Genomic DNA, 23,768 nt, shown 5'->3' with positions numbered 1-23,768 from the left:
ATATGACTGTCCTTTTGCCCGCTTCTTATAGGACCGAAAGGACTGCGGCTGAAAAGACGGTGTCTTTTTCTGTTGGGAGGGGGTCTGAGGTAAAAAAATAAGATTTTACTTACCGATAAATCTATTTCTCGGAGTCCGTAGTGGATGCTGGGGTTCCTGAAAGGACCAGGGGGGAATAGCGGCTCCGCAGGAGACAGGGCACAAAAAGTAAAGCTTTTTCCGATCAGGTGGTGTGCACTGGCTCCTCCCCCTATGACCCTCCTCCAGACTCCAGTTAGGTACTGTGCCCGGACGAGCGTACACAATAAGGGAGGATTTTGAATCCCGGGTAAGACTCATACCAGCCACACCAATCACACCGTACAACTTGTGATCTAAACCCAGTTAACAGTATGATAACAGCGGAGCCTCTGAAAGATGGCTTCCTACAATAACCCGAATAAGTTAACAATAACTATGTACAATTTATGCAGATAATCCGCACTTGGGATGGGCGCCCAGCATCCACTACGGACTCCGAGAAATAGATTTATCGGTAAGTAAAATCTTATTTTCTCTATCGTCCTAGTGGATGCTGGGGTTCCTGAAAGGACCATGGGGATTATACCAAAGCTCCCAAACGGGCGGGAGAGTGCGGATGACTCTGCAGCACCGAATGAGAGAACTCCAGGTCCTCCTTAGCCAGAGTATCAAATTTGTAAAATTTTACAAACGTGTTCTCCCCTGACCACGTAGCTGCTCGGCAAAGTTGTAATGCCGAGACCCCTCGGGCAGCCGCCCAAGATGAGCCCACCTTCCTTGTGGAGTGGGCCTTTACAGATTTAGGCTGTGGCAGGCCTGCCACAGAATGTGCCAGTTGGATTGTGCTACAGATCCAACGAGCAATCGTCTGCTTAGACGCAGGAGCACCCATCTTGTTGGGTGCATACAATATAAACAACGAGTCAGATTTTCTGACTCCAGCTGTTCTTGCAATATATATTTTTAATGCTCTGACAACGTCCAGTAACTTGGAGTCCTCCAAGTCACTTGTAGCCGCAGGCACTACAATAGGCTGGTTCAGATGAAATGCTGACACCACCTTAGGGAGAAAATGCGGACGAGTCCGCAGTTCTGCCCTGTCCGAATGGAAAATCAGATATGGGCTTTTGTAAGATAAAGCTGCCAATTCTGACACTCTCCTGGCAGAAGCCAGGGCTAGAAGCATGGACACTTTCCAAGTGAGATATTTCAAATCCACCTTATTTAGTGGTTCAAACCAATGAGATTTTAGAAAATCCAAAACTACATTGAGATCCCACGGTGCCACTGGAGGCACCACAGGGGGCTGTATATGCAGCACTCCCTTAACAAAGGTCTGGACTTCAGGGACTGAAGCCAATTCTTTTTGAAAGAAAATCGACAGGGCCGAAATTTGAACCTTAATAGATCCCAATTTGAGACCCATAGACAATCCTGATTGCAGGAAATGTAGGAATCGACCCAGTTGAAATTCCTCCGTCGGAGCACTCCGATCTTCGCACCACGCAACATATTTTCGCCAAATTCGGTGATAATGTTGCACGGTTACTTCTTTCCTTGCTTTAATCAAAGTAGGAATGACTTCTTCCGGCATGCCTTTTTCCATTAGGATCCGGCGTTCAACCGCCATGCCGTCAAACGCAGCCGCGGTAAGTCTTGAAACAGACAGGGACCCTGCTGAAGCAAGTCCCTCCTTAGAGGTAGAGGCCACGGATCTTCCGTGATCATCTCTTGAAGTTCCGGGTACCAAGTCCTTCTTGGCCAATCCGGAACCACTAGTATCGTTCTTACGCCTCTTTGCCGTATAATTCTCAATACTGTTGGTATGAGAGGCAGAGGAGGAAACACATACACCGACTGGTACACCCAAGGCGTTACCAGCGCGTCCACAGCTATTGCCTGCGGATCTCTTGACCTGGCGCAATACCTGTCCAGGGTTTTGTTGAGGCGAGACGCCATCATGTCCACCATTGGTCTTTCCCAACGGGTTACCAGCATGTGGAAGACTTCTGGATGAAGTCCCCACTCTCCCGGGAGAAGATCGTGTCTGCTGAGGAAGTCTGCTTCCCAGTTGTCCACTCCCGGGATGAACACTGCTGACAGTGCTATCACATGATTCTCTGCCCAGCGAAGAATCCTTGCAGCTTCTGCCATTGCACTCCTGCTTCTTGTGCCGCCCTGTCTGTTCACATGGGCGACTGCCGTGATGTTGTCCGACTGGATCAACACCGGTTTTCCCTGAAGCAGAGGTTCTGCCTGGCTTAGAGCATTGTATATTGCTCTTAGTTCCAGAATGTTTATGTGAAGAGACGTTTCCAGGCTCGTCCATACTCCCTGGAAGTTTCTTCCTTGTGTGACTGCTCCCCAGCCTCTCAGGCTGGCGTCCGTGGTCACCAGGATCCAATCCTGTATGCCGAATCTGCGGCCCTCCAATAGATGAGGACTCTGCAACCACCACAGAAGAGACACCCTTGTCCTTGGAGACAGGGTTATCCGTAGGTGCATCTGAAGATGCGACCCTGACCATTTGTCCAACAGATCCCTTTGGAAAATTCTTGCGTGGAATCTGCCGAATGGAATTGCTTCGTAAGAAGCCACCATTTTTCCCAGGACTCTTGTGCATTGATGTACAGACACCTTTCCTGGTTTTAGGAGGTTCCTGACAAGCTCGGATAACTCCTTGGCTTTTTCCTCCGGGAGAAAAACCTTTTTCTGAACCGTGTCCAGAATCATCCCTAGGAACAGCAGACGAGTTGTCGGCATTAACTGGGATTTTGGAATATTCAGAATCCACCCGTGCTGTTTTAGCACTTCTTGAGACAGTGCTAATCCCATCTCTAGCTGTTCTCTGGACCTCGCCCTTATTAGGAGATCGTCCAAGTATGGGATAATTAATACGCCTTTTCTTCGAAGAAGAATCATCATCTCGGCCATTACCTTTGTAAAGATCCGAGGTGCCGTGGACAATCCGAACGGCAGCGTCTGAAACTGATAGTGACAGTTTTGTACAACGAACCTGAGGTACCCCTGGTGTGAGGGGTAAATTGGAACGTGGAGATACGCATCCTTGATGTCCAAGGATACCATAAAGTCCCCCTCTTCCAGGTTCGCTATCACTGCTCTGAGTGACTCCATTTTGAACTTGAACTTCTTTATGTACAGGTTCAAGGACTTCAGATTTAGAATAGGCCTTACCGAGCCATCCGGCTTCGGTACCACAAAAAGAGTGGAATAATACCCCTTCCCTTGTTGTAGAAGAGGTACCTTGACTATCACCTGCTGAGAGTACAGCTTGTGAATGGCTTCCAAAACCGTCTCCCTTTCGGAGGGGGACGTTGGTAAAGCAGACTTCAGGAAACGGCGAGGTGGATCCGTCTCTAATTCCAACCTGTACCCTTGAGATATTATCTGCAGGATCCAGGGATCTACCTGCGAGTGAGCCCACTGCGCGCTGTAATTTTTGAGACGACCGCCCACCGTCCCCGAGTCCGCTTGAGAAGCCCCAGCGTCATGCTGAGGCTTTTGTAGAAGCCGGGGAGGGCTTCTGTTCCTGGGAAGGAGCTGCGTGTTGCTGTCTCTTCCCTCGACCTTTGCCTCGTGGCAGATATGAATAGCCCTTTGCTCTCTTATTTTTAAAGGAACGAAAGGGCTGCGGTTGAAAAGTCGGTGCCTTTTTCTGTGGGGGAGTGACTTGAGGTAGAAAGGTGGATTTCCCGGCTGTAGCCGTGGCCACCAAATCTGATAGACCGACTCCAAATAACTCCTCCCCTTTATACGGCAAAACTTCCATATGCCGTTTTGAATCCGCATCGCCTGTCCACTGTCGCGTCCATAAAGCTCTTCTGGCCGAAATGGACATAGCACTTACCCGTGATGCCAGTGTGCAGATATCCCTCTGTGCATCACGCATATAAAGAAATGCATCCTCTATTTGTTCTAACGACAGTAAAATATTGTCCCTGTCCAGGGTATCAATATTTTCAATCAGGGACTCTGACCAAACTACCCCAGCACTGCCCATCCAGGCAGTCGCTACAGCTGGTCGTAGTATAACACCTGCATGTGTGTATATACTTTTTTGGATATTTTCCATCCTCCTATCTGATGGATCTTTAAGTGCGGCCGTCTCAGGAGAGGGTAACGCCACTTGTTTAGATAAGCGTGTTAGCGCCTTGTCCACCCTAGGAGGTGTTTCCCAGCGCTCCCTAACCTCTGGCGGGAAAGGGTATAATGCCAATAATTTCTTTGAAATTATCAGCTTTTTATCAGGGGCAACCCACGCTTCATTACACACGTCATTTAATTCTTCTGATTCAGGAAAAACTATAGGTAGTTTTTTCATACCCCACATAATACCCTGTTTAGTGGTACCTGTAGTATCAGCTAAATGTAACGCCTCCTTCATTGCCAAAATCATATAACGTGTGGCCCTACTGGAAAATACGGTTGATTCGTCACCGTCACCACTGGAGTCATCGCCTGTGTCTGGGTCTGTGTCGACCGACTGAGGCAAAGGGCGTTTCACAGCCCCTGACGGTGTTTGAGTCGCCTGGACAGGCACTAATTGATTGTCCGGCCGCCTCATGTCGTCAAACGACTGCTTTAGCGTGTTGACACTATCCCGTAGTTCCATAAATAAAGGCATCCATTCCGGTGTCGACTCCCTAGGGGGTGACATCCTCATATTTGGCAATTGCTCCGCCTCCACACCAATATCGTCCTCATACATGTCGACACACACGTACCGACACACAGCAGACACACAGGGAATGCTCCTAACGAAGACAGGACCCACTAGCCCTTTGGGGAGACAGAGGGAGAGTTTGCCAGCACACACCAAAAGCGCTATATATATATCAGGGATAGCCTTATACTAAGTGCTCCCTTATAGCTGCTTTGTTATATCAAAATATCGCCATAAATGTGCCCCCCCCTCTCTGTTTTACCCTGTTTCTGTAGTGCAGTGCAGGGGAGAGACTTGGAAGCCGTCCTGACCAGCGGAGCTGTGAGAGGAAATGGCGCCGTGTGCTGAGGAGATAGGCCCCGCCCCTTTTCTGGCGGGCTCGTCTCCCGCTATTTAGAAAAATTAGGCAGGGGTTAAATATCTCCATATAGCCTCTAGGGCTATATGTGAGGTATTTTTAGCCTTTATAGGTAATCATTTTGCCTCCCAGGGCGCCCCCCTCCCAGCGCCCTGCACCCTCAGTGACTGCCGTGTGAAGTGTGCTGAGAGGAAAATGGCGCACAGCTGCAGTGCTGTGCGCTACCTTTTGAAGACTGCAGGAGTCTTCAGCCGCCGATTCTGGACCTCTTCTGTCTTCAGCATCTGCAAGGGGGCCGGCGGCGTGGCTCCGGTGACCATCCAGGCTGTACCTGTGATCGTCCCTCTGGAGCTTGATGTCCAGTAGCCAAGAAGCCAATCCATCCTGCACGCAGGTGAGTTGACTCCTTCTCCCCTCAGTCCCTCGCTGCAGTGATCCTGTTGCCAGCAGGAATCACTGTAAAATAAAAAACCTAGCTAAACTTTTTCTAAGCAGCTCTTTAGGAGAGCCACCTAGATTGCACCCTTCTCGGCCGGGCACAAAAATCTAACTGGAGTCTGGAGGAGGGTCATAGGGGGAGGAGCCAGTGCACACCACCTGATCGGAAAAAGCTTTACTTTTTGTGCCCTGTCTCCTGCGGAGCCGCTATTCCCCCCTGGTCCTTTCAGGAACCCCAGCATCCACTAGGACGATAGAGAAAGGTGGATTTCCCGGCAGTTGCCGTGGCCACCAAATCCGATAGACCGACGCCAAATAATTCCTCCCCTTTATACGGCAATACTTCCATATGCCGTTTGGAATCCGCATCACCTGACCACTGTCGTGTCCATAAACTTCTTCTGGCAGATATGGACATCGCACTTACTCTCGATGCCAGAGTGCAAATATCCCTCTGAGCATCTCGCATATAAAGAAAAGCATCCATTAATTGCTCTAAAGTCTGTAAAATACTGTCCCTATCCAGGGTATCAATATTTTCAGTCAGGGAATCCAACCAGACCACCCCAGCACTGCACATCCAGGCTGAGACGATGGCTGGTCGCAGTATAACACCAGTATGTGTGTATATACTTTTTAGGGTAGTTTCCAGCCTCCTATCAGCTGGATCCTTGAGGGCGGCCGTATCAGGAGACGGTAACGCCACTTGTTTTGATAAGCGTGTGAGCGCCTTATCCACCTTAGGGGGTGTTTCCCAGCGCGCCCTAACCTCTGGCGGGAAAGGGTATAATGCCAATAACTTTTTTGAAATTAGCACTTTTCTATCTGGGTTAACCCACGCTTCATCACATACATCATTCAATTCCTCTGATTCAGGAAAAACTACAGGTAGTTTTTTCACTCCCCACATAATACCCCTTTTTGTGGTACTTGTAGTATCAGAGATATGCAAAGTCTCCTTCATTGCCGTGATCATATAACGTGTGGCCCTACTGGAAAATACGTTTGTTTCTTCACCGTCGACACTAGATTCAGTGTCCGTGTCTGGGTCTGTGTCAACCGACTGAGGTAAAGGGCGTTTTACAGCCCCTGACGGTGTCTGAGACGCCTGGGCAGGTACTAACTGGTTTTCCGGCCGTCTCATGTCGTCAACTGATTTTTGTAATATGCTGACATTATCACGTAATTCCATAAACAAAGCCATCCATTCCGGTGTCGACTCCCTGGGGGGTGACATCACCATTACCGGCAATTGCTCTGCCTCCACACCAACATCGTCCTCATACATGTCGACACACACGTACCGACACACAGGGAATGCTCTATTGAAGACAGGACCCCACTAGCCCTTTGGGGAGACAGAGGGAGAGTTTGCCAGCACACACCCAAGTGCTATAATATATATGGGAACAACCCTATATAAGTGTTGTATCCTTATAGCAGCTTAAATATAGTAATATCGCCAAAAAAAGTGCCCCCCCTCTCTGTTTTACCCTGTTTCTGTAGTGCAGTGCAGGGGAGAGTCCTGGGAGCCTTCCTCACAGCGGAGCTGAGCAGGAAAATGGCGCTGTGTGCTGAGAATAAGCCCCGCCCCCTATTTCGGCGGGCTCTTCTCCGGAGTTTGTGAGATCTGGCAGGGGTTAAATACATCCATATAGCCTCAAGGGCTATATGTGATGTATTTTTTAGCCATAAAAAGGTATTATACATTGCTGCCCAGGGCGCCCCCCCAGCGCCCTGCACCCTCCGTGACCGCTGTGTGAAGTGTGCTGACAACAATGGCGCACAGCTGCAGTGCTGTGCGCTACCTCAGGAAGACTGAAAAGTCTTCTGCCGCCTGCTTCTGGACCTCTTCCATCTTCGGCATCTGCAAGGGGGGTCGGCGGCGCGGCTCCGGGACCGGACTCCATGGCTGGGCCTGTGTTCGATCCCTCTGGAGCTAATGGTGTCCAGTAGCCTAAGAAGCCAATCCATCCTGCACGCAGGTGAGTTGACTTCTCTCCCCTAAGTCCCTCGATGCAGTGAGCCTGTTAATAAAAAACCTAAAAACTTTTTCTAAGCAGCTCTTTAGGAGAGCCACCTAGATTGCACCCTGCTCGGACGGGCACAAAAACCTAACTGAGGCTTGGAGGAGGGTCATAGGGGGAGGAGCCAGTGCACACCACCTGATCCTAAAGCTTTATTTTTGTGCCCTGTCTCCTGCGGAGCCGCTAATCCCCATGGTCCTGACGGAGTCCCCAGCATCCACTAGGACGTTAGAGAAAACTATGTATAAGTATTGCAGACAATCCGCACTTGGGATGGGCGCCCAGCATCCACTACGGACTACGAGAAATAGATTTATCGGTAAGTAAAATCTTATTTTCTCTGACGTCCTAGTGGATGCTGGGACTCCGTCAGGACCATGGGGATTATACCAAAGCTCCCAAACGGGCGGGAGAGTGCGGATGACTCTGCAGCACCGAATGAGAGAACTCCAGGTCCTCCTTAGCCAGGGTATCAAATTTGTAGAATTTTATAAACGTGTTCTCCCCTGACCACGTAGCTGCTCGGCAGAGTTGTAATGCCGGGACCCCTCGGGCAGCCGCCCAGGATGAGCCCACCTTCCTTGTGGAATGGGCCTTGACAGATTTAGGCTGTGGCAGGCCTGCCACAGAATGTGCAAGTTGAATTGTGCTACAAATCCAACGAGCAATCGTCTGCTTAGAAGCAGGAGCACCCAGCTTGTTGGGTGCATACAGTATAAACAGCGAGTCAGATTTTCTGACTCCAGCCGTCCTTGAAATATATATTTTCAATGCTCTGACAACGTCCAGCAACTTGGAATCCTCCAAATTGCTAGTAGCCGCAGGCACCACAATAGGCTGGTTCAGGTGAAACGCTGAAACCACCTTAGGCAGAAAGTGAGGATGCGTCCGCAGTTCTGCCCTGTCCGAATGGAAAATCAGATATGGGCTTTTATACGATAAAGCCGCCAATTCTGACACTCTCCTGGCTGAAGCCAGGGCCAGTAGCATGGTTACTTTCCATGTAAGATATTTCAAATCCACCGATTTGAGTGGCTCAAACCAATGGGATTTGAGAAAATCCAAAACTACATTAAGATCCCACGGTGCCACTGGGGGCACAACCGGGGGCTGTATATGTAGTACTCCTTTTACAAAAGTCTGGACTTCAGGAACTGAAGCCAATTCTTTCTGGAAGAAAATCGACAGGGCCGAAATTTGAACCTTAATGGACCCTAATTTGAGGCCCATAGACAATCCTGTTGGCAGGAAATGTAGGAATCGACCCAGTTGAAATTCCTCCGTCGGGGCCTTCCTGGCCTCACACCACGCAACATATTTTCTCCAAATGCGGTGATAATGTTGTGCAGTCACCTCCTTCCTGGCTTTTACCAGGGTAGGGATGACCTCTTCCGGAATGCCTTTTTCCCTTAGGATTCGGCGTTCAACCGCCATGCCGTCAAACGCAGCCGCGGTAAGTCTTGGAATAGACACGGTCCCTGCTGAAGCAGGTCCCGTCTTAGAGGTAGAGGCCACGGATCTTCCGTGAGCATCTCCTGAAGTTCCGGGTACCAAGTTCTTCTTGGCCAATCCGGAGCCACGAGTATCGTTCTTACTCCCCTTTGCCGTATAATTCTCAGTACTTTTGTTATGAGAGGCAGAGGAGGAAACACATACACTGACTGGTACACCCATGGTGTTACCAGAGCGTCTACAGCTATTGCCTGAGGGTCTCTTGACCTGGCGCAATACCTGTCCAGTTTTTTGTTAAGGCGGGACGCCATCATGTCCACCATTGGTCTTTCCCAATGGACCACAATCATGTGGAAGACTTCTGGATGAAGTCCCCACTCTCCCGGGTGCAGATCGTGTCTGCTGAGGAAGTCTGCTTCCCAGTTGTCCACTCCCGGGATGAACACAGCTGACAGTGCTAACACATGATTTTCTGCCCAGCGGAGAATCCTTGCAGCTTCTGCCATTGCCCTCCTGCTTCTTGTGCCGCCCTGTCTGTTTACGTGGGCGACTGCCGTGATGTTGTCCGACTGAATCAACACCGGCTGACCCTGAAGCAGAGGTTTTGTCAGGCTTAGAGCATTGTAGATTGCTCTTAGCTCCAGTATATTTATGTGAAGAGACGTCTCCAGGCTTGACCACACGCCCTGGAAGTTTCTTCCCTGTGTGACCGCTCCCCAGCCTCTCAGGCTGGCATCCGTGGTCACTAGGACCCAGTTCTGTATGCCGAATATGCGGCCCTCTAACAGATGAGCACTCTCTAACCACCATAGCAGAGACACTCTTGTCCTTGTGGACAATTTTATCCGCCGATGCATCTGCAGATGCGATCCGGACCATTTGTCCAGCAGATCCCACTGAAAAGTTTGTGCATGGAATCTGCCGAATGGAATCGCTTCGTAAGAAGCTACCATTTTTCCCAGGACTCTTGTGCATTGATGCACAGATACTTTTCCTGGTTTTAGGAGGTTCCTGACTAGATCGGATAACTCCCTGGCTTTCTCCTCCGGAAGAAATACCTTTTTCTGAACAGTGTCCAGAATCATCCCTAGGAACAACAGACGTGTCGTCGGGATCAGTTGGGATTTTGGAAAATTCAGAATCCACCCGTGTTGTTGGAGCACTACTTGGGTTAGTGCTACTCCGACCTCCAGCTGTTCTCTGGATCTTGCCCTTATCAGGAGATCGTCCAAGTAAGGGATAATTAAGACGCCTTCTCTTTAGAATCGGTCTTACCGAGCCGTCCGGCTTCGGTACCACAAATAGCGTGGAGTAATACCCCTGTCCCTGTTGTAGGAGGGGTACCTTGACTATCACCTGCTGAGAATACAGCTTGTGAATGGCCTCCAATACCGTCACCCTGTCGGAGGGAGACGTTGGCAAAAGACTTCAGGAAACGGCGAGGAGGGGACTTCTCGAATTCCAACCTGTAACCCTGAGATACTACCTGCAGGATCCAGGGGTCCACCTGCGAGTGAGCCCACTGTGCGCTGAAATGTTTGAGGCGACCCCCCACCGCCCCCGAGTCTGCTTGTAAGGTCCCAGCGTCATGCTGACGCCTTTATAGAAGCCGGGGAGGGCTTCTGCTCCTGGGAAGGAGCTGCTTGTTGCAGTCTCTTACCCTTTCCTTTGCCTCGGGGCAAATAGGAATGTCCTTTTGCTCGTTTGTTCTTATAGGAACGAAAGGACTGCGGCTTTTTCTGCTGGGAGGTGACCTGGGGTAAAAAGGTGGATTTTCCGGCCGTTGCCGTGGCCACCAGATCCGATAGACCGACCCCAAATAATTCCTCCCCCTTATACGGCAATACTTCCATATGTCGTTTGGAATCCGCATCACCTGACCACTGGCGCGTCCATAAACTTCTTCTGGCAGATATGGACATCGCACTTACTCTTGATGCCAGAGTGCAAATATCTCTCTGTGCATCTCGCATATAAAGAAATGCATCCTTTAACTGCTCTATAGTCCGTAAAATACTGTCCCTATCCAGGGTATCAATATTTTCAGACAGTGACTCCGACCAAGCCACGCCAGCACTGCACATCCAGGCTGAGGTGATTGCTGGTCTCAGTATAACACCCATATGTGTGTATATACTTTTTAATGTATTCTCCAGCCTCCTATCAGCTGGATCCTTGAGGGCGGCCGTATCAGGAGACGGTAACGCCACTTGCTTTGATAAGCGTGTGAGCGCCTTATCCACCCTAGGAGGTGTTTCCCAGCGCGCCCTAACCTCTGGCGGGAAAGGGTATAATGCCAATAACTTCTTTGAAATTAGCAGTTTTCTATCTGGGGTAACCCACGCTTCATCACACACTTCATTCAGTTCCTCTGATTCAGGAAAAACTATCGGTAGTTTTTTCACACCCCACATAATACCCCTTTTTGTGGTACTTGCAGTATCAGAGATATGCAAAGCCTCCTTCATTGCCGTGATCATATAACGTGTGGCCCTACTGGAAAATACGTTTGTTTCTTCACCGTCGACACTGGATTCAGTGTCAGTGTCTGGGTCTGTGTCGACCGACTGAGGTAAAGGGCGTTTTACAGCCCCCGACGGTGTCTGAGACGCCTGGACAGGTACTAACTGGTTTGCCGGCTGTCTCATGTCGTCAACCGACTTTTGTAGCGTGCTGACACTATCCCGTAATTCCATAAACAAAGCCATCCATTCTGGTGTCGACTCCCTAGGGGGTGACATCACCATTACAGGCAATTGCTCCGCCTCCACGCCAACATCGTCCTCATACATGTCGACACACACGTACAGACACAGGGAATGCTCTGATAGAAGACAGGACCCCACTAGCCCTTTGGGGAGACAGAGGGAGAGTTTGCCAGCACACACCCAAGCGCTATAAATATATATAGGGACAACCTTAATAAGTGTGTTCCCTTTATAGCAGCTCAAATATTATAAATATCGCCAATAAGTGCCCCCCCTCTCTGTTTTTACCCGGTTTCTGTAGTGCAGTGCAGGGGAGAGTCCTGGGAGCCTTCCTCGCAGCGGAGCTGGGCAGGAAAATGGCGCTGTGTGCTGAGGAGAATAGGCCCCGCCCCCTTTTCGGCAGGCTTCTTCACCCGTTTTTTTTGGAACCTGGCAGGGGTTAAATACATCCATATAGCCCCAGGGGCTATATGTGATATATTTTAGCCAGAATAGGTATATTACATTGCTGCCCAGGGCGCCCCCCCCCAGCGCCCTGCTCCCTCAGTGACCGCTGGTGTGAAGTGTGCGGAGAGCAATGGCGCACAGCTGCAGTGCTGTGCACTACCTCATGAAGACTGAGACGTCTTCTGCCGCCGGTTTCTGGACCTCTTCTCTATTCGGCATCTGCAAGGGGGTCGGCGGCGCGGCTCCGGTGACCCATCCAGGCTGTACCTGTGATCGTCCCTCTGGAGCTAGTGTCCAGTAGCCTAAGAAGCAAATCCATCCTGCACGCAGGCGAGTTCACTTCTTCTCCCCCAAGTCCCTCGTTGCAGTGAGCCTGTTGCCAGCAGGACTCACTGAAAATAAAAAACCTAACAAACTTTTTCTAAGCAGCTCTTTAGGAGAGCCACCTAGATTGCACCCTGCTCGGACGGGCACAAAAACCTAACTGAGGCTTGGAGGAGGGTCATAGGGGGAGGAGCCAGTACACCACCTAGTGGTCAAACTTTTAAATTTTGTGCCCTGTCTCCTGCGGAGCCGCTAATCCCCATGGTCCTGACGGAGTCCCAGCATCCACTAGGACGTCAGAGAAAACGCAGGCGCGTCCAAGTGTTTTCAGGGAGGGTGTCCCAATTCGACTCAGACCCGATCATCCTCTTATGTAGGAGTAAGTCCAGGGCTGCACAGAGAATGCACAAAGTGGATTTTTGCATCTGTGTACACATGGGATCGCACACTTGCACGGTGAATATACACTCCCCCTGCAGGCGGCAACTATCGGAATGCAGGACAGCAAAGTTCGCAGCCCAGCAATCAGTCCTGAATCACCCCCTCATTTTAATCAGCAGAGGCTGCTTGTGTGTCCTATTACATTACTTTAGGTCTAAGACTTATTGTTGCGAGAACCGGGAAAAAATAAAAATAATTTTTTGGATTTTAATACCTACCGGTAAATACTTCTCTCGTACTCCATAAGGGATATTGGGGGAAACTAGTACGATGGGTATAGACGGAGTCCAAAGGAGCGAGAGCACTTTAAATTTCTTCAACTGGGTGTGCTGGCTCCTCCCCTCTATGCCCCCTCCCACAGGCAGTTAAAGGTAAAAAACGTGCCTGAAGGTGAAAGGACATAGGAGAGAAGGAATAAGATAAAAGGTGGAGAGATATATACACCAGCACACCACTAACAACCAGCAATGGCTGGCAACAACAGCAACAGCTGAACAGGTAACTATAGAACAAGAACCTGCAGAAAAGTCAACGCACTGAGGCGGCACTGCTTGCCCAAACTGGGTATCCTCTTTGGCCAGGGTATCAAATTTGTAGAATTTCAAAGGTGTTCTTCCCTGACCAGATATGAGCTCAGCATAGTTGCAAGGCCGAGACTCCACAGGCAGCTGCCCAGGAAGAGCCCACTGATCTTGTAGAGTGGGCCTTCAGAGACCTAGGAACAGGTAAGGCTGCCGACATAGGCCTGCTGGCTAGTATGCATAATTGAAAGAGCAATGGACTGCTTTGAAGCAGGGCAACCCTTCTGCACATAAAGCACGAACAAGGAATCCGTTTTTCTGACCCGAGCCGTGCACTTCACATAGATCTTCAAAACACGCACTGTATCCAAAGCCTCCGGAGGAGCAGAAGCGTCAGAAGTGGACGGAACCACAATAGGTTGATTCAGAGGAAAAACGCAGAGACAACCTTCAGCAGGAATTGCAGTCTAGTCCGGAGCTCCGCTCAGCTTTTGTAAAAGACTAAGTACGGACTTTTACACGACAAGGCCCCCAATTCTGAGACACGTTGAGCAGAAGCCAGGGCCAGTAACATTACGGTTTTCCACATGAGGTACTGGTCTTGCATTGTCAGGTTCAAACCAGGAGGACTGTAGAAATGCCAATACTACAGCCAAATCCTAGGGTGCCAGAGGCAGCACAAAAGGTGGTTGTATGTGGAGTATTTCTTTGGAAGAAAAATAGAGGGCTGAAATCTGGACCTTAATAGAAACCAGACGTAAGCCCTTATCCACACCAGCCTGCAGGAAATGTCCCATGTGAAACTCTGCAGGTGGATACTTGCGTGCCTCGCACCAAGAGACATATCCTCCAGATATGATTGTGTTTTGACGTCACAGGTTTCCGGGCCTGAACCATGGTAGCAATAACCTTCTTGGAAAGGCTCTTGTGAGCTAGGAAGTGCCGCTCAACCTCCATGCCGTCAAATGAAGTCACCGTAAGTCCGGGTAGATTAACAGTACTTGCTGAAGAAGATCTCTTCTGAGTGGTAGAGGCTAAGGGTCTTTGACGGACATGTCCAGAACTGCGTACCATGCTCTGAGGCCAATCAGAATTGCCTGAACACCCCGATTTCTAATTAGCTTTAAAACCCTTGGGAGCAACAGAATCGGAGGAAAAACAGGTAGACCAGCTGTTACAGCCAAGGCAACGCCAGTGCGTCCACTGCCCTCGCCTGAAGGTCCACTGTGCGTGAGCAATACCAGGGAAGTTTCTTGTTGAGATGAGAAGCCATCATGGCTATTTGTGGGCAACCCCACCAGCTAATGATCTGCTGGAACACCAGATGGTGGAGCCCCAACGACTCAGGAAGTCCACCTCCCAGTTGGCCACACCCAGAATGAAGATTGCCAACAGTGCTCTTGCATTTCTTTGCACCCAGAGTATCCTTGACACCTCTCGCATGCAGGCTCTGCTTTTCGTCTCTCCCTGCCGATTGATGTACACCACTGCTGTGGCATTGTCAGACTGGACTTTGATCGTGCGATCCTTGGGTAGAGGAGAGGCCTGAAGCAGGGCATTGTAGACCACCTGAAGTTCTAGACTGTTTATTGGAAAGGAGGGCTTCGTGAGCTGACCACCTGCCCTGGAACTGAGCCCTTTGGGTGACAGCTCCCCATACTCATCCGTCCTGAGGAGTATCCAATCCTGGATCCCAAAACTTTAGCCTTCCAGTAGGTTGGAGGACCACAGCCACCACAGGAGAGAAATCCTGGCCTGAGGTGACAGCCGTATTATCTGGTGCATCCGAACCACTTGCTCAGGAGATCCAATTGAAAAGTTCTAGCATGTAACCTTCCATACTGGATCACCTCGTATGAGGGTGCACCTTTCTCAACAATCCTATGCAAGGATGGATATTTGAGTAGGCCGGAGAACCATGCGACCAACTCCTGAAATGCTCTCACTGTGTCCCCTGGGAGGAACCCTTCTGGGCCACAGTATCCAGCAACATTCCCAGGAACAGGAGCTGCTGAGTTGGCTCCAGGTGGGACTTCTGTAAATTGAGAATCTAACCATGCTGTGACAGAAGTTGGATAGTGCAGCCTAAATGAAGCAATAAAAGCTTGCGGTCTTCCAGGCCTGCAAGCACTGCTCGCAAGTATTCCAGCTGGAACTTGCAAACCTGTAGGCAAGGGTTCAAGGATATTAGATCCAAAATAGGCCCTAGCAAACAGTCTGGTGTCTGTACCACAAACAGGTTGGAGTAGTAACCCTTTCCATGTTGCAGTGGCACAGTAACAATTTTTGGATGGCCTGTTTCCATGTAACATGCTTATCCTTCAAAGCTGGAAAGGCTGATTTGAAAAATCATTGCGGAGGAGCGCCATCAAACTCCAGCTTGTAGCCGTGAGAGATGTCCTTTACCCAGGTGTCCTGGCAGGAGCTCTCCCAGACACAGCTGAAGTGATGCAGTTGAGCTCCCATCTAGAGATCCCCTCGGGCTGGGTGGGCACCGTCATGCCGAGACCTCAGTGGAAGCAGAACTGGTGCTCTCCCAAGAACCTGCAACAGCTGGGCTGTCTACTGTCTGGTACCTCTAGTCGCAGTGGAGGTACCTCTGGCCCTAGAACAAAATCTGTTAGACCGAAAAGACTGGACAGACTGCCTCAGGTAGGAATGCCTAGCTGGCAGGGGTCCAGAGGGGAGAAATGTGGATTTCCCTGCAGTGACTTTGGAAATTCATGTATCCAACTCAACCCCATAGAGCCATTCCCCAGAAAAGGGGAGGGATTCCACACTACGTTTGGATTCTGCATCCGCAATCCACTGATGCAACCACAAGACCCTGTGTGCAGACACTGCCATGGCAGACATCTGAGCATTAATGTTCCCCATCTCCTTGAGAGAATCACAGACACTGGTAGTGTCCTTAATGTGTGGCAGGAGGGTTACCATAGTAACTAAGGGCATATCCCCACTGAATTTGCGTGGCCCAAAAATGAATAGCATGGCTCATCCAGCAACCTGCAATGACCTGTCTTTGTGAAAGGCCGGCTGCAGTGTATACAGATTTTAGGGTAGTCTCAATATTTCTATCCCCAGGATCCTTCACAGTAAAGGAGACCGGGGCAGGCAGCACCGCCTTCTTAGACAGGCGAGAGACTGAGACATCCACCCCAGTGGGTTCCTCGCAAAATGTTCTACCTTGAGGAGCAAATGGGAAAGTGTACAAAAACTTTTTGGACACTTGGAATTTTGTCTGGATTTTTCCAGGCTTGTTTAAAACAAGTCATCTAACTCTGGAGATTCAGGTAAAGTGACATTGGGCTTGTTTTGTACAAAGAAAAACAAACAAACTGCTGTGATGCAGTGTCCTCTAGAGGAAGCTGTAACATCCCTTATAGCCAAAATGAGGGGTTCAATACCCCGAGTAGAATCGGGATCCAGGTCATCCCCATCATCCTGGATATCATCATCTGTATCAGATCGCAGCACAGGTAAACCACACTTTTGGGGTTCCTGCATGAGAAAGCAGGGGCTGTGCATCAGCCCTAGCAGCTAAATCTGCAACAGCTTGTTGCAGCAGCTGGGTTTTCTGTACATTAGCAGTGAGCTGGGATGACATATCTGACATCACTCTTAACAGACCCTAACCAGTGGGGCTCTGTACCCTTCTCCCCCAACCTCTTCACTAATTTGTGAAGATTGACTACATTGCTCACATGAAACAGTCATTTGATAATGGAGAATCTGGTGTGACAGATACTACACAGCTTGTGCTTACCCATATTTCACAGCAAGTACAAACAGACAGTTATAAAGCAAGCTTGCCCTACTGTATGTGAGAGGAGACCCAGAGGGAGAAATACCAGCACACCCAGAGCTACACAGCCCCAGTTAGACTCATCTCTATAATCACAATAACTAATAAATGCAGTCCTGAATAGGCACAGAAAAGTGTACACAAGCAGCTCTCCCCCTTAGCTACACCCTGTACCAGTTTCCAGCGTGTCTGAGGTAGGAAGTGCTGACTGTGTGCTGCTGAAAGAGGAAGGCGCCAAAACGCCGCTAGTCCCACTCTGAGGAAGCTCCACCCCCTCCAATGGCACCTAGCCATTGGAGGGGGTGGAGCGGGGTCCCTGGTGTGTACTCACCACCAATGTCACCTTCAGGCTAATGTTAAGGGTGTGTGACGTGCTGCGGCTGTGACAGCCAAGGCGCAGCGCCCCGCTCAAGACAGCGGTCCTGCAGCGGGGAAGCAGCTCTGCACCTCGCAAGGCCAATGAACACCCCCCAACTCCCATGGTGCAGGGATGCCGATGCCCAGACAGCATACCGGGAAAAAATAAATAAAGTTTTAAAAATGAAATTGAAGAAAAACTCTGGAGCTTCTGAGTGTGCATCCTCACCTGAAGGCATTTTTTTCTAAACTGCCTGTGGGAGGGGGCATGGAGGGGTGGAGCCAGCACACCCAGTTCAAATTTAAAGTGCACTGGCTCCTTTGGACCACGTCTATACCCATCATACTAGTTTCACCCAATATCCCTTATGGATGCTAGAGAAGAAAAAAAAAAGCTGCTCTGTGCTACAGAGTCACACGTCACCAATGCGTTGTGTAATGCACGGAGCAAAGATCTAAGAAGACACATCTATTTAGCCACGGTAGATCACCAGCTCTATTCACATTTAAAGACCTCCTGCATTGCACTGTAGCATTGGAAGTTAAATATGACTTCGCATAGGAGCCTGAGTTAATGTAAAAGCTGAAGACTGCAGCTCACCCATAACCCATGGGGTATACGGGTTGAAAACACATTGCTTAGTAATAGACCACCAAGTGTATACACCAACGTGCTCATTCATTCTTCTGTAGACAGTTTCCATGTTAGGAAAGTTTCTCAGACTCTGTCCTTAGGGCCGCTAACCATTCTCATTTTGCAGACCACCTTGTATTCATTCCCTACTATGTATTCATTCCCTACTATCCCATTTAAAAGATCCAGATGACCTGGAAAATCAGAACAGAGGACAGAGTTTGAGAAACTCCTAACAGTTTGGCATTCTTGCTTTAAAGAAACGCACTGCCTGGAATGGAGGACTCCCTGGATAGGGTTTGGTGATGATGCACAGTAGCTCAGAAGACTGCAGTCTCCCATTGAGCTTCATCCTTCTAGAATGGGGTGGTGGGTAATTTAATCAGAACTACAATGGAAGCTTAGTACTTTAAATGGGTATCTTACATCTGCAAGTCTCAGTTCACAGGAGCACCAAGGGGGGTATTTATCAAAGCATAGATATAAAGTGGAGAGAAATCACTACCACACACACTCGTGTGCCACGCAGTCCCAGAAACTGTCCACAGCGCAATTTAGTGCTCCTGCTATGCTGCAGGCACTGACTGAAAAACTGAGCTACTAGTGCCTGGAGGCAGAGAGTTATAGAGGGGGGAAGCTATGCATCCTGGGACAGCTAAAGCTTCGGTTGTTGGTGCCCGGGTGGATGCCTCATCCACCACTACACCCCCGATGTTTCCCTGTGGAAACCCTATGTACCCTGCTGCAGAAAGCATACCATTTTTAACATCTTTATAACTTGGAACAGCTGCCATAAGCACTGCACTCCCACCATCCGACACACAGAACCACCCGCAGACAACACTGCCCAGAGTGCACATACATGTAGATGGGATTAGAGTCTGCATTCCAGGATGAGTATCTTAAGCAGTTCCAGAGGCCTAACAAGGTCAGTGCACCTCTTTACAATGCATTTGTGATTGTCTAACGTTAATGAACTGATCACTGAGCAACTCAATCTGAAAGCACACAAGGATATTTAGGTCATTATGGCAGATATTGCAGGGCACAGCCTTCTTTTAGTAACTGATTGACAAACACCCCAACGGTCAGCTACAAGTCATCCATGTTTTGGGGGGTTACGAAGCAGACAATATGCATTACCTTCTTTGTGGGAGACTGGTCAGTCGGCTCATTCTCTTTGGTTAGTAGAAAGCTGGCGACATCCATTTGCATAGTGCTCCGATTGGGAATGTACCGGTCACCACCAGCTCTGGACGGGGTACCCTGCATTTTACCCTGGGATTTGCCTGAAGAGACAAACATGTCACCAACTCCACTTCATAAGAGTAATGTGCGAAAATAAACTAGACCTGTGCTAACCAATCATTAAACAGAGTTTGGTACGGGATACCAGCAGTCAGGATGCCTAAAATCCCGACAGGTGTGCTCAACTAAAGTAACCCTAACCCCCCCCGTCAGAATCAGTCAGGATTCTGGGCGCTGGTATCCCATACATTGTGATGCCAACTTCATCCCACTAAGCCATTTAGTTTAACATGCCACAAATAGGATGGCCAATCCCAGGATTTAGGCCAAAAATAATGCGGGATTTAATCCCAGATTGGACGCTCCAATCCCAGGGATTTCAGGATCAGGCGGCCCTGTGTCTTTTTAAATGCCGGGCAACGTTAAGCGTCCTCAGGAGGCTCAGACGCTGCTCGACTTCCTTCTCCCCCTGCGCAATGCAACGTGAAGTCAAGTCAAGTTGCGCAGCCAGACACAGACCTTACCAAAAACGGTGGAATTGTGCGCAGCCAGCCGCCCGTCACCCACCGCACCCAGAGGAAGTGACCCACCCTCCTGCCTGTGTAGTATGGTGAGTTGTGTGTGTGGGGCGGCTGCGGCCACACAGGATACAAACCAGTCCCGTGTTTGGCCACCCTACATGCAAGACATAAAAGTATTGCTAAAAGGACGTTCCTTACCAACTACAATCTCTGCTTTTACCAACCTGAAACTGGTCACGTCTCAAACTGGGTAATACGGTTCCTTAGATAGTAGGCTAAAGAATTTGTCTAGCTGGCGTTTTACTCTGGTCTGTTCTTATACAAGCGTGTGCATAAGAAGTTATTGAACAAGCCCACAGCACAACAGGGATAGTCGTGTCAGGGACTTTGCCAGAAAGGATTGTTGCTCAGTGGCCTAGCAGCTGCAACACGTACACCGTGACTCAGGCCTGTCAGCGCAGTTTGAGGGGTACCGCATTATCATGACACCCAATACCCAAGTTACTCAGCCATGAAGAACTGCGCTGGTCATGAAGCCCCACGCCGCCATATTGGGCCACATTTTTCAGTCAATCTGTGCCAAGACAGACGGAACAACGCCACACCTGGAGTTTTTGAAGGGGTCTTGCTGGAACTGTGAGACCGGTTTGCAGCCTTCATGGGCGATAGAACACTAGTGTTCACCGATGTGTTCGCAAAGGAGCAGCTCCCTTCCTTCGCCTTCCGCTGCCATCTTGCAAGAGGTGCATTCGGGATTGGTGCATCCAGCTTGAGAATACTGTTTAGATCATTTTCAAATACAAACTGCGCCATGATCCCTTAATCTGCATGGAGACAAGTTAGACAGCGTTAGAGGAAGTTAGAGAGTGACATTACCTACCCAGTCACTAAAGCTCATGCACCCCCCCACCACCCCTTCCAAAAACCACAAACACTCATACACCAGGCGTTTCACTGATACATCAACCCAAATTTCTTCCAAACAGCAACATGTGACAATATAAGCAGTAGTCATCTTAACATAAAAGTTGTTACAACCAGCCACAGGCATACAGTTACAGGCCACATGCAACAGAGACCACCCGCAGATGTGACAGAGGGGTCAGGGCTTGCAACACCGATATAAAGTAATGAAACACATCCAACACTGGTTCGTTAGCAATAAGGGTAGCAATACCACACTGCACAACCTACACCCAGTAACGCTGCAAGGCTATGGCCCTACATGGCACAGCTGAGCGCTAATACACCAGCCTATGTTGATGGCGCACATCAGCACAGGAACAAAAAGCCCTCAATGTACAGATTTGGGGTTAGTTTTTTGTCCAGGGCACAATGCCAATTGGGCAACACCATGCCTGCCCCAGTGGCACCTGTGTTTCAGCAGTGAGGGGTATAATAGAGTAACAATACAGATTATTATTGTTACTGCAGTGTGTACTAATAAGCAGCAATGAGTATAAGTCAGCAGGGAGCCTATATAAAGGCCACACGCCTCTATAGGAGATACAGCCCAGAGATATCCCACACACAGCACAGGGGGCAACGCCTTATAACAGAGGATATCCTGATAAACATGCAGTGCTGACACCACTGCCCCATCTGACACATTCCCCCACAGGCTCTCCTCTGCCCAGCACCGTGTACACGGTCCTCAGGCCGCAGCAGCAACATCCCGGGGAACGCACTCACCGTCACACCGCTCTCAGTAGCCACCAGTAACGGTCACACAGCGCTGCGCACGCCTCTCGCCCCAGGTTTTAAACTCCAGCCGCCGCGTCACCTGATTGGCTATTCGCCGGCGACGGTCTCCGTGACAACCGTGGGACGCTTTCTGCGTCGCGTCCGATGGGGCTTTCTGATTGGGCCAACGTGCCCCGTCGGCTGGGCGGGGCTTCATTCGAAGCGGCCAGCCGCATTTCGCTGTATGTGCGTGACGTAGAACTGAGTCCTACGCCGCCATTTTTGCTAGTGGCAAAAGCAAGGTAAAGTCTGGAAAGTCAATTCAGTTGTAGTGAGGAGGATGAGGAGGAATGTTTTTCCTGCTTGGTGTTGCCCAGGGCTCCAGTCCTGTCACAAGATCTGCAGTGTTTTACTGACACTTTCCCATGCACACAGGGCAGGGTGACTGACACATGACCAGGAATTTATAATCTGCATAATAAGTCAGTTTAATATGTGTGTATGTATCTCTGCCTCTCTCTCTCTCTATAGGCTTACTATACTATCCCTTTAAACCAGGACACTTATGAATTACACAGGTTCTGTGACTGGCTGACTTCAAGCCTGCATTTCACCTGGTTTTAAGCAGCTAGAGAACCTGTGTAATCCCTGAGCGTCCCGGTTTAAAGGCATAGTATGGTAAATCTACATTTCTCATAGGTCCTAGAGGATGCTGGGGATGCTTCAAGAACCATGGGGTATAGACAGGATCCGCAGGAGACATGGGCACTTTAAGAATTTAAATGGGTGTGAACTGGTTCCTCCCTCTATGCCCCTCCTCCAGACCCCAGTTAGATTCTATGCCCAGGGAGACTGGTCACACACAGGGGAGCTCTACTGAGTTTCTCTAAAAAAGACTTATGTTAGGTTTTTTATTTTCAGGAAGCTCTGCTGGCAACAGGCTCCCTGCTTCGTGGGACTGAGGGGAGAGAAGCAGACCTACTTCTGCGAGTTTCAAGGCTCTGCTTCTTAGGCTACTGGACACCATTAGCTCCAAAGGGTCTGATCGCTAGGTACGCCTAGATGCTCGTTCCCGGAGCCGCGCCGTCAACCCCCTTGCAGAGCCAGAAGTCAGAAGACGGGTGAGTAAAAGAAGATCAGAAGACTTCAGTGACGGCAGAAGACTTCAGTGTCTTTGAGGTATCGCGCAGCGGCCGCGCTGCACGCCATGCTCCCACACTGACAGCGGCACTACAGGGCGCAGGGGGAGGCGCCCTGGGCAGCATAATACCTCATAAATACCTGGCAAAAGAGGAATACAGTGCTTTGGCACTATATCCAGACCCCCGTCAGTATAAAGAATATGAAAATTAGCGCGACTGAAGCGCGCCATTAAGGGGGCGTGGCTTAGCCCTCACAGCTCTAATCAGCACCATTTTCTCTTCACAGAGCTGCAGAATCGCTGGCCCTGGCCTCCTACACTACTGTCCAAGTAACAGGGTGCAAAACAGGGGGGCGGGGGCACAGTAAATTTGGTGCTGTTTTAATAATTCTAAAAGCGCTAACAGGTCTGAGGCATTGTGTATAAGTTTCAGTACCGGGATAGGCGCTGGGTTGTGAGGTGGCAAACTCCCTCTGTGTTTCTCTGACAGGCTTTACTGTGGGTCTGTCCCCTATAGCCCAGTGTGGTCGCTGGTGTTGGTACGCGTGTGTCGACATGTCTGAGGCTGAGTGCTCTTCCCAGGAGGAGGCTGGTGTGGGGACAGAAGAGACTGTGGGAGTGACCGTGTCAGCACCGCCGACGGTTGATTGGGTAAATGTTTTGAGTGTTTTGAATGCAAATGTAGCTCGATTAAATAAGAGATTAGATAAATATGAGTCTCAGAACCAGACATGGAGAAAATCCATGGAGGATGCATTATCACAAGTTCAGACCCCCTCAGGGTCACAGAAGCGTTCCTTTACCCAGATAGCGGATACAGATACCGACACGGACTCTGATTCCAGTGTCGACTATAGTGATGCCAGATTGAATCCTAAACTGGCTAAGAGCATTCAGTACATAATTGTGGCGATAAAAGACGTATTACATATCACGGAAGACCCTGCTGTTCCTGATA

At 49.7% G+C, this 23,768-nt stretch overlaps 1 protein-coding gene across 1 annotated transcript in view; it reads right to left on the bottom strand.

Annotated features, from left to right (window-relative positions):
- The window catches only part of CDC20 (cell division cycle 20), a 50,381-nt gene extending 28,598 nt beyond the window's left edge, over window positions 1-21,783 (bottom strand). Inside the window, exons 1-3 of the mRNA XM_063939323.1 lie at window positions 21,679-21,783; window positions 20,592-20,810; window positions 19,361-19,506 (exon numbers count right to left, since the gene is read on the bottom strand). Coding sequence (XP_063795393.1) covers window positions 19,361-19,506; window positions 20,592-20,799 — 354 coding nt within the window. The 5' untranslated portion in view covers window positions 20,800-20,810; window positions 21,679-21,783. The remainder of the gene's footprint in view (window positions 1-19,360; window positions 19,507-20,591; window positions 20,811-21,678) is intronic.
- Window positions 21,784-23,768: the final 1,985 nt, after the last annotated feature.

The sequence above is a fragment of the Pseudophryne corroboree genome, chromosome 9, assembly GCF_028390025.1.
Source record: "Pseudophryne corroboree isolate aPseCor3 chromosome 9, aPseCor3.hap2, whole genome shotgun sequence".
Lineage (NCBI taxonomy): Eukaryota > Metazoa > Chordata > Amphibia > Anura > Myobatrachidae > Pseudophryne > Pseudophryne corroboree.
Note: the sequence above shows the minus strand (reverse complement) of the source record. Positions and strands in the feature narration are given on the sequence as shown.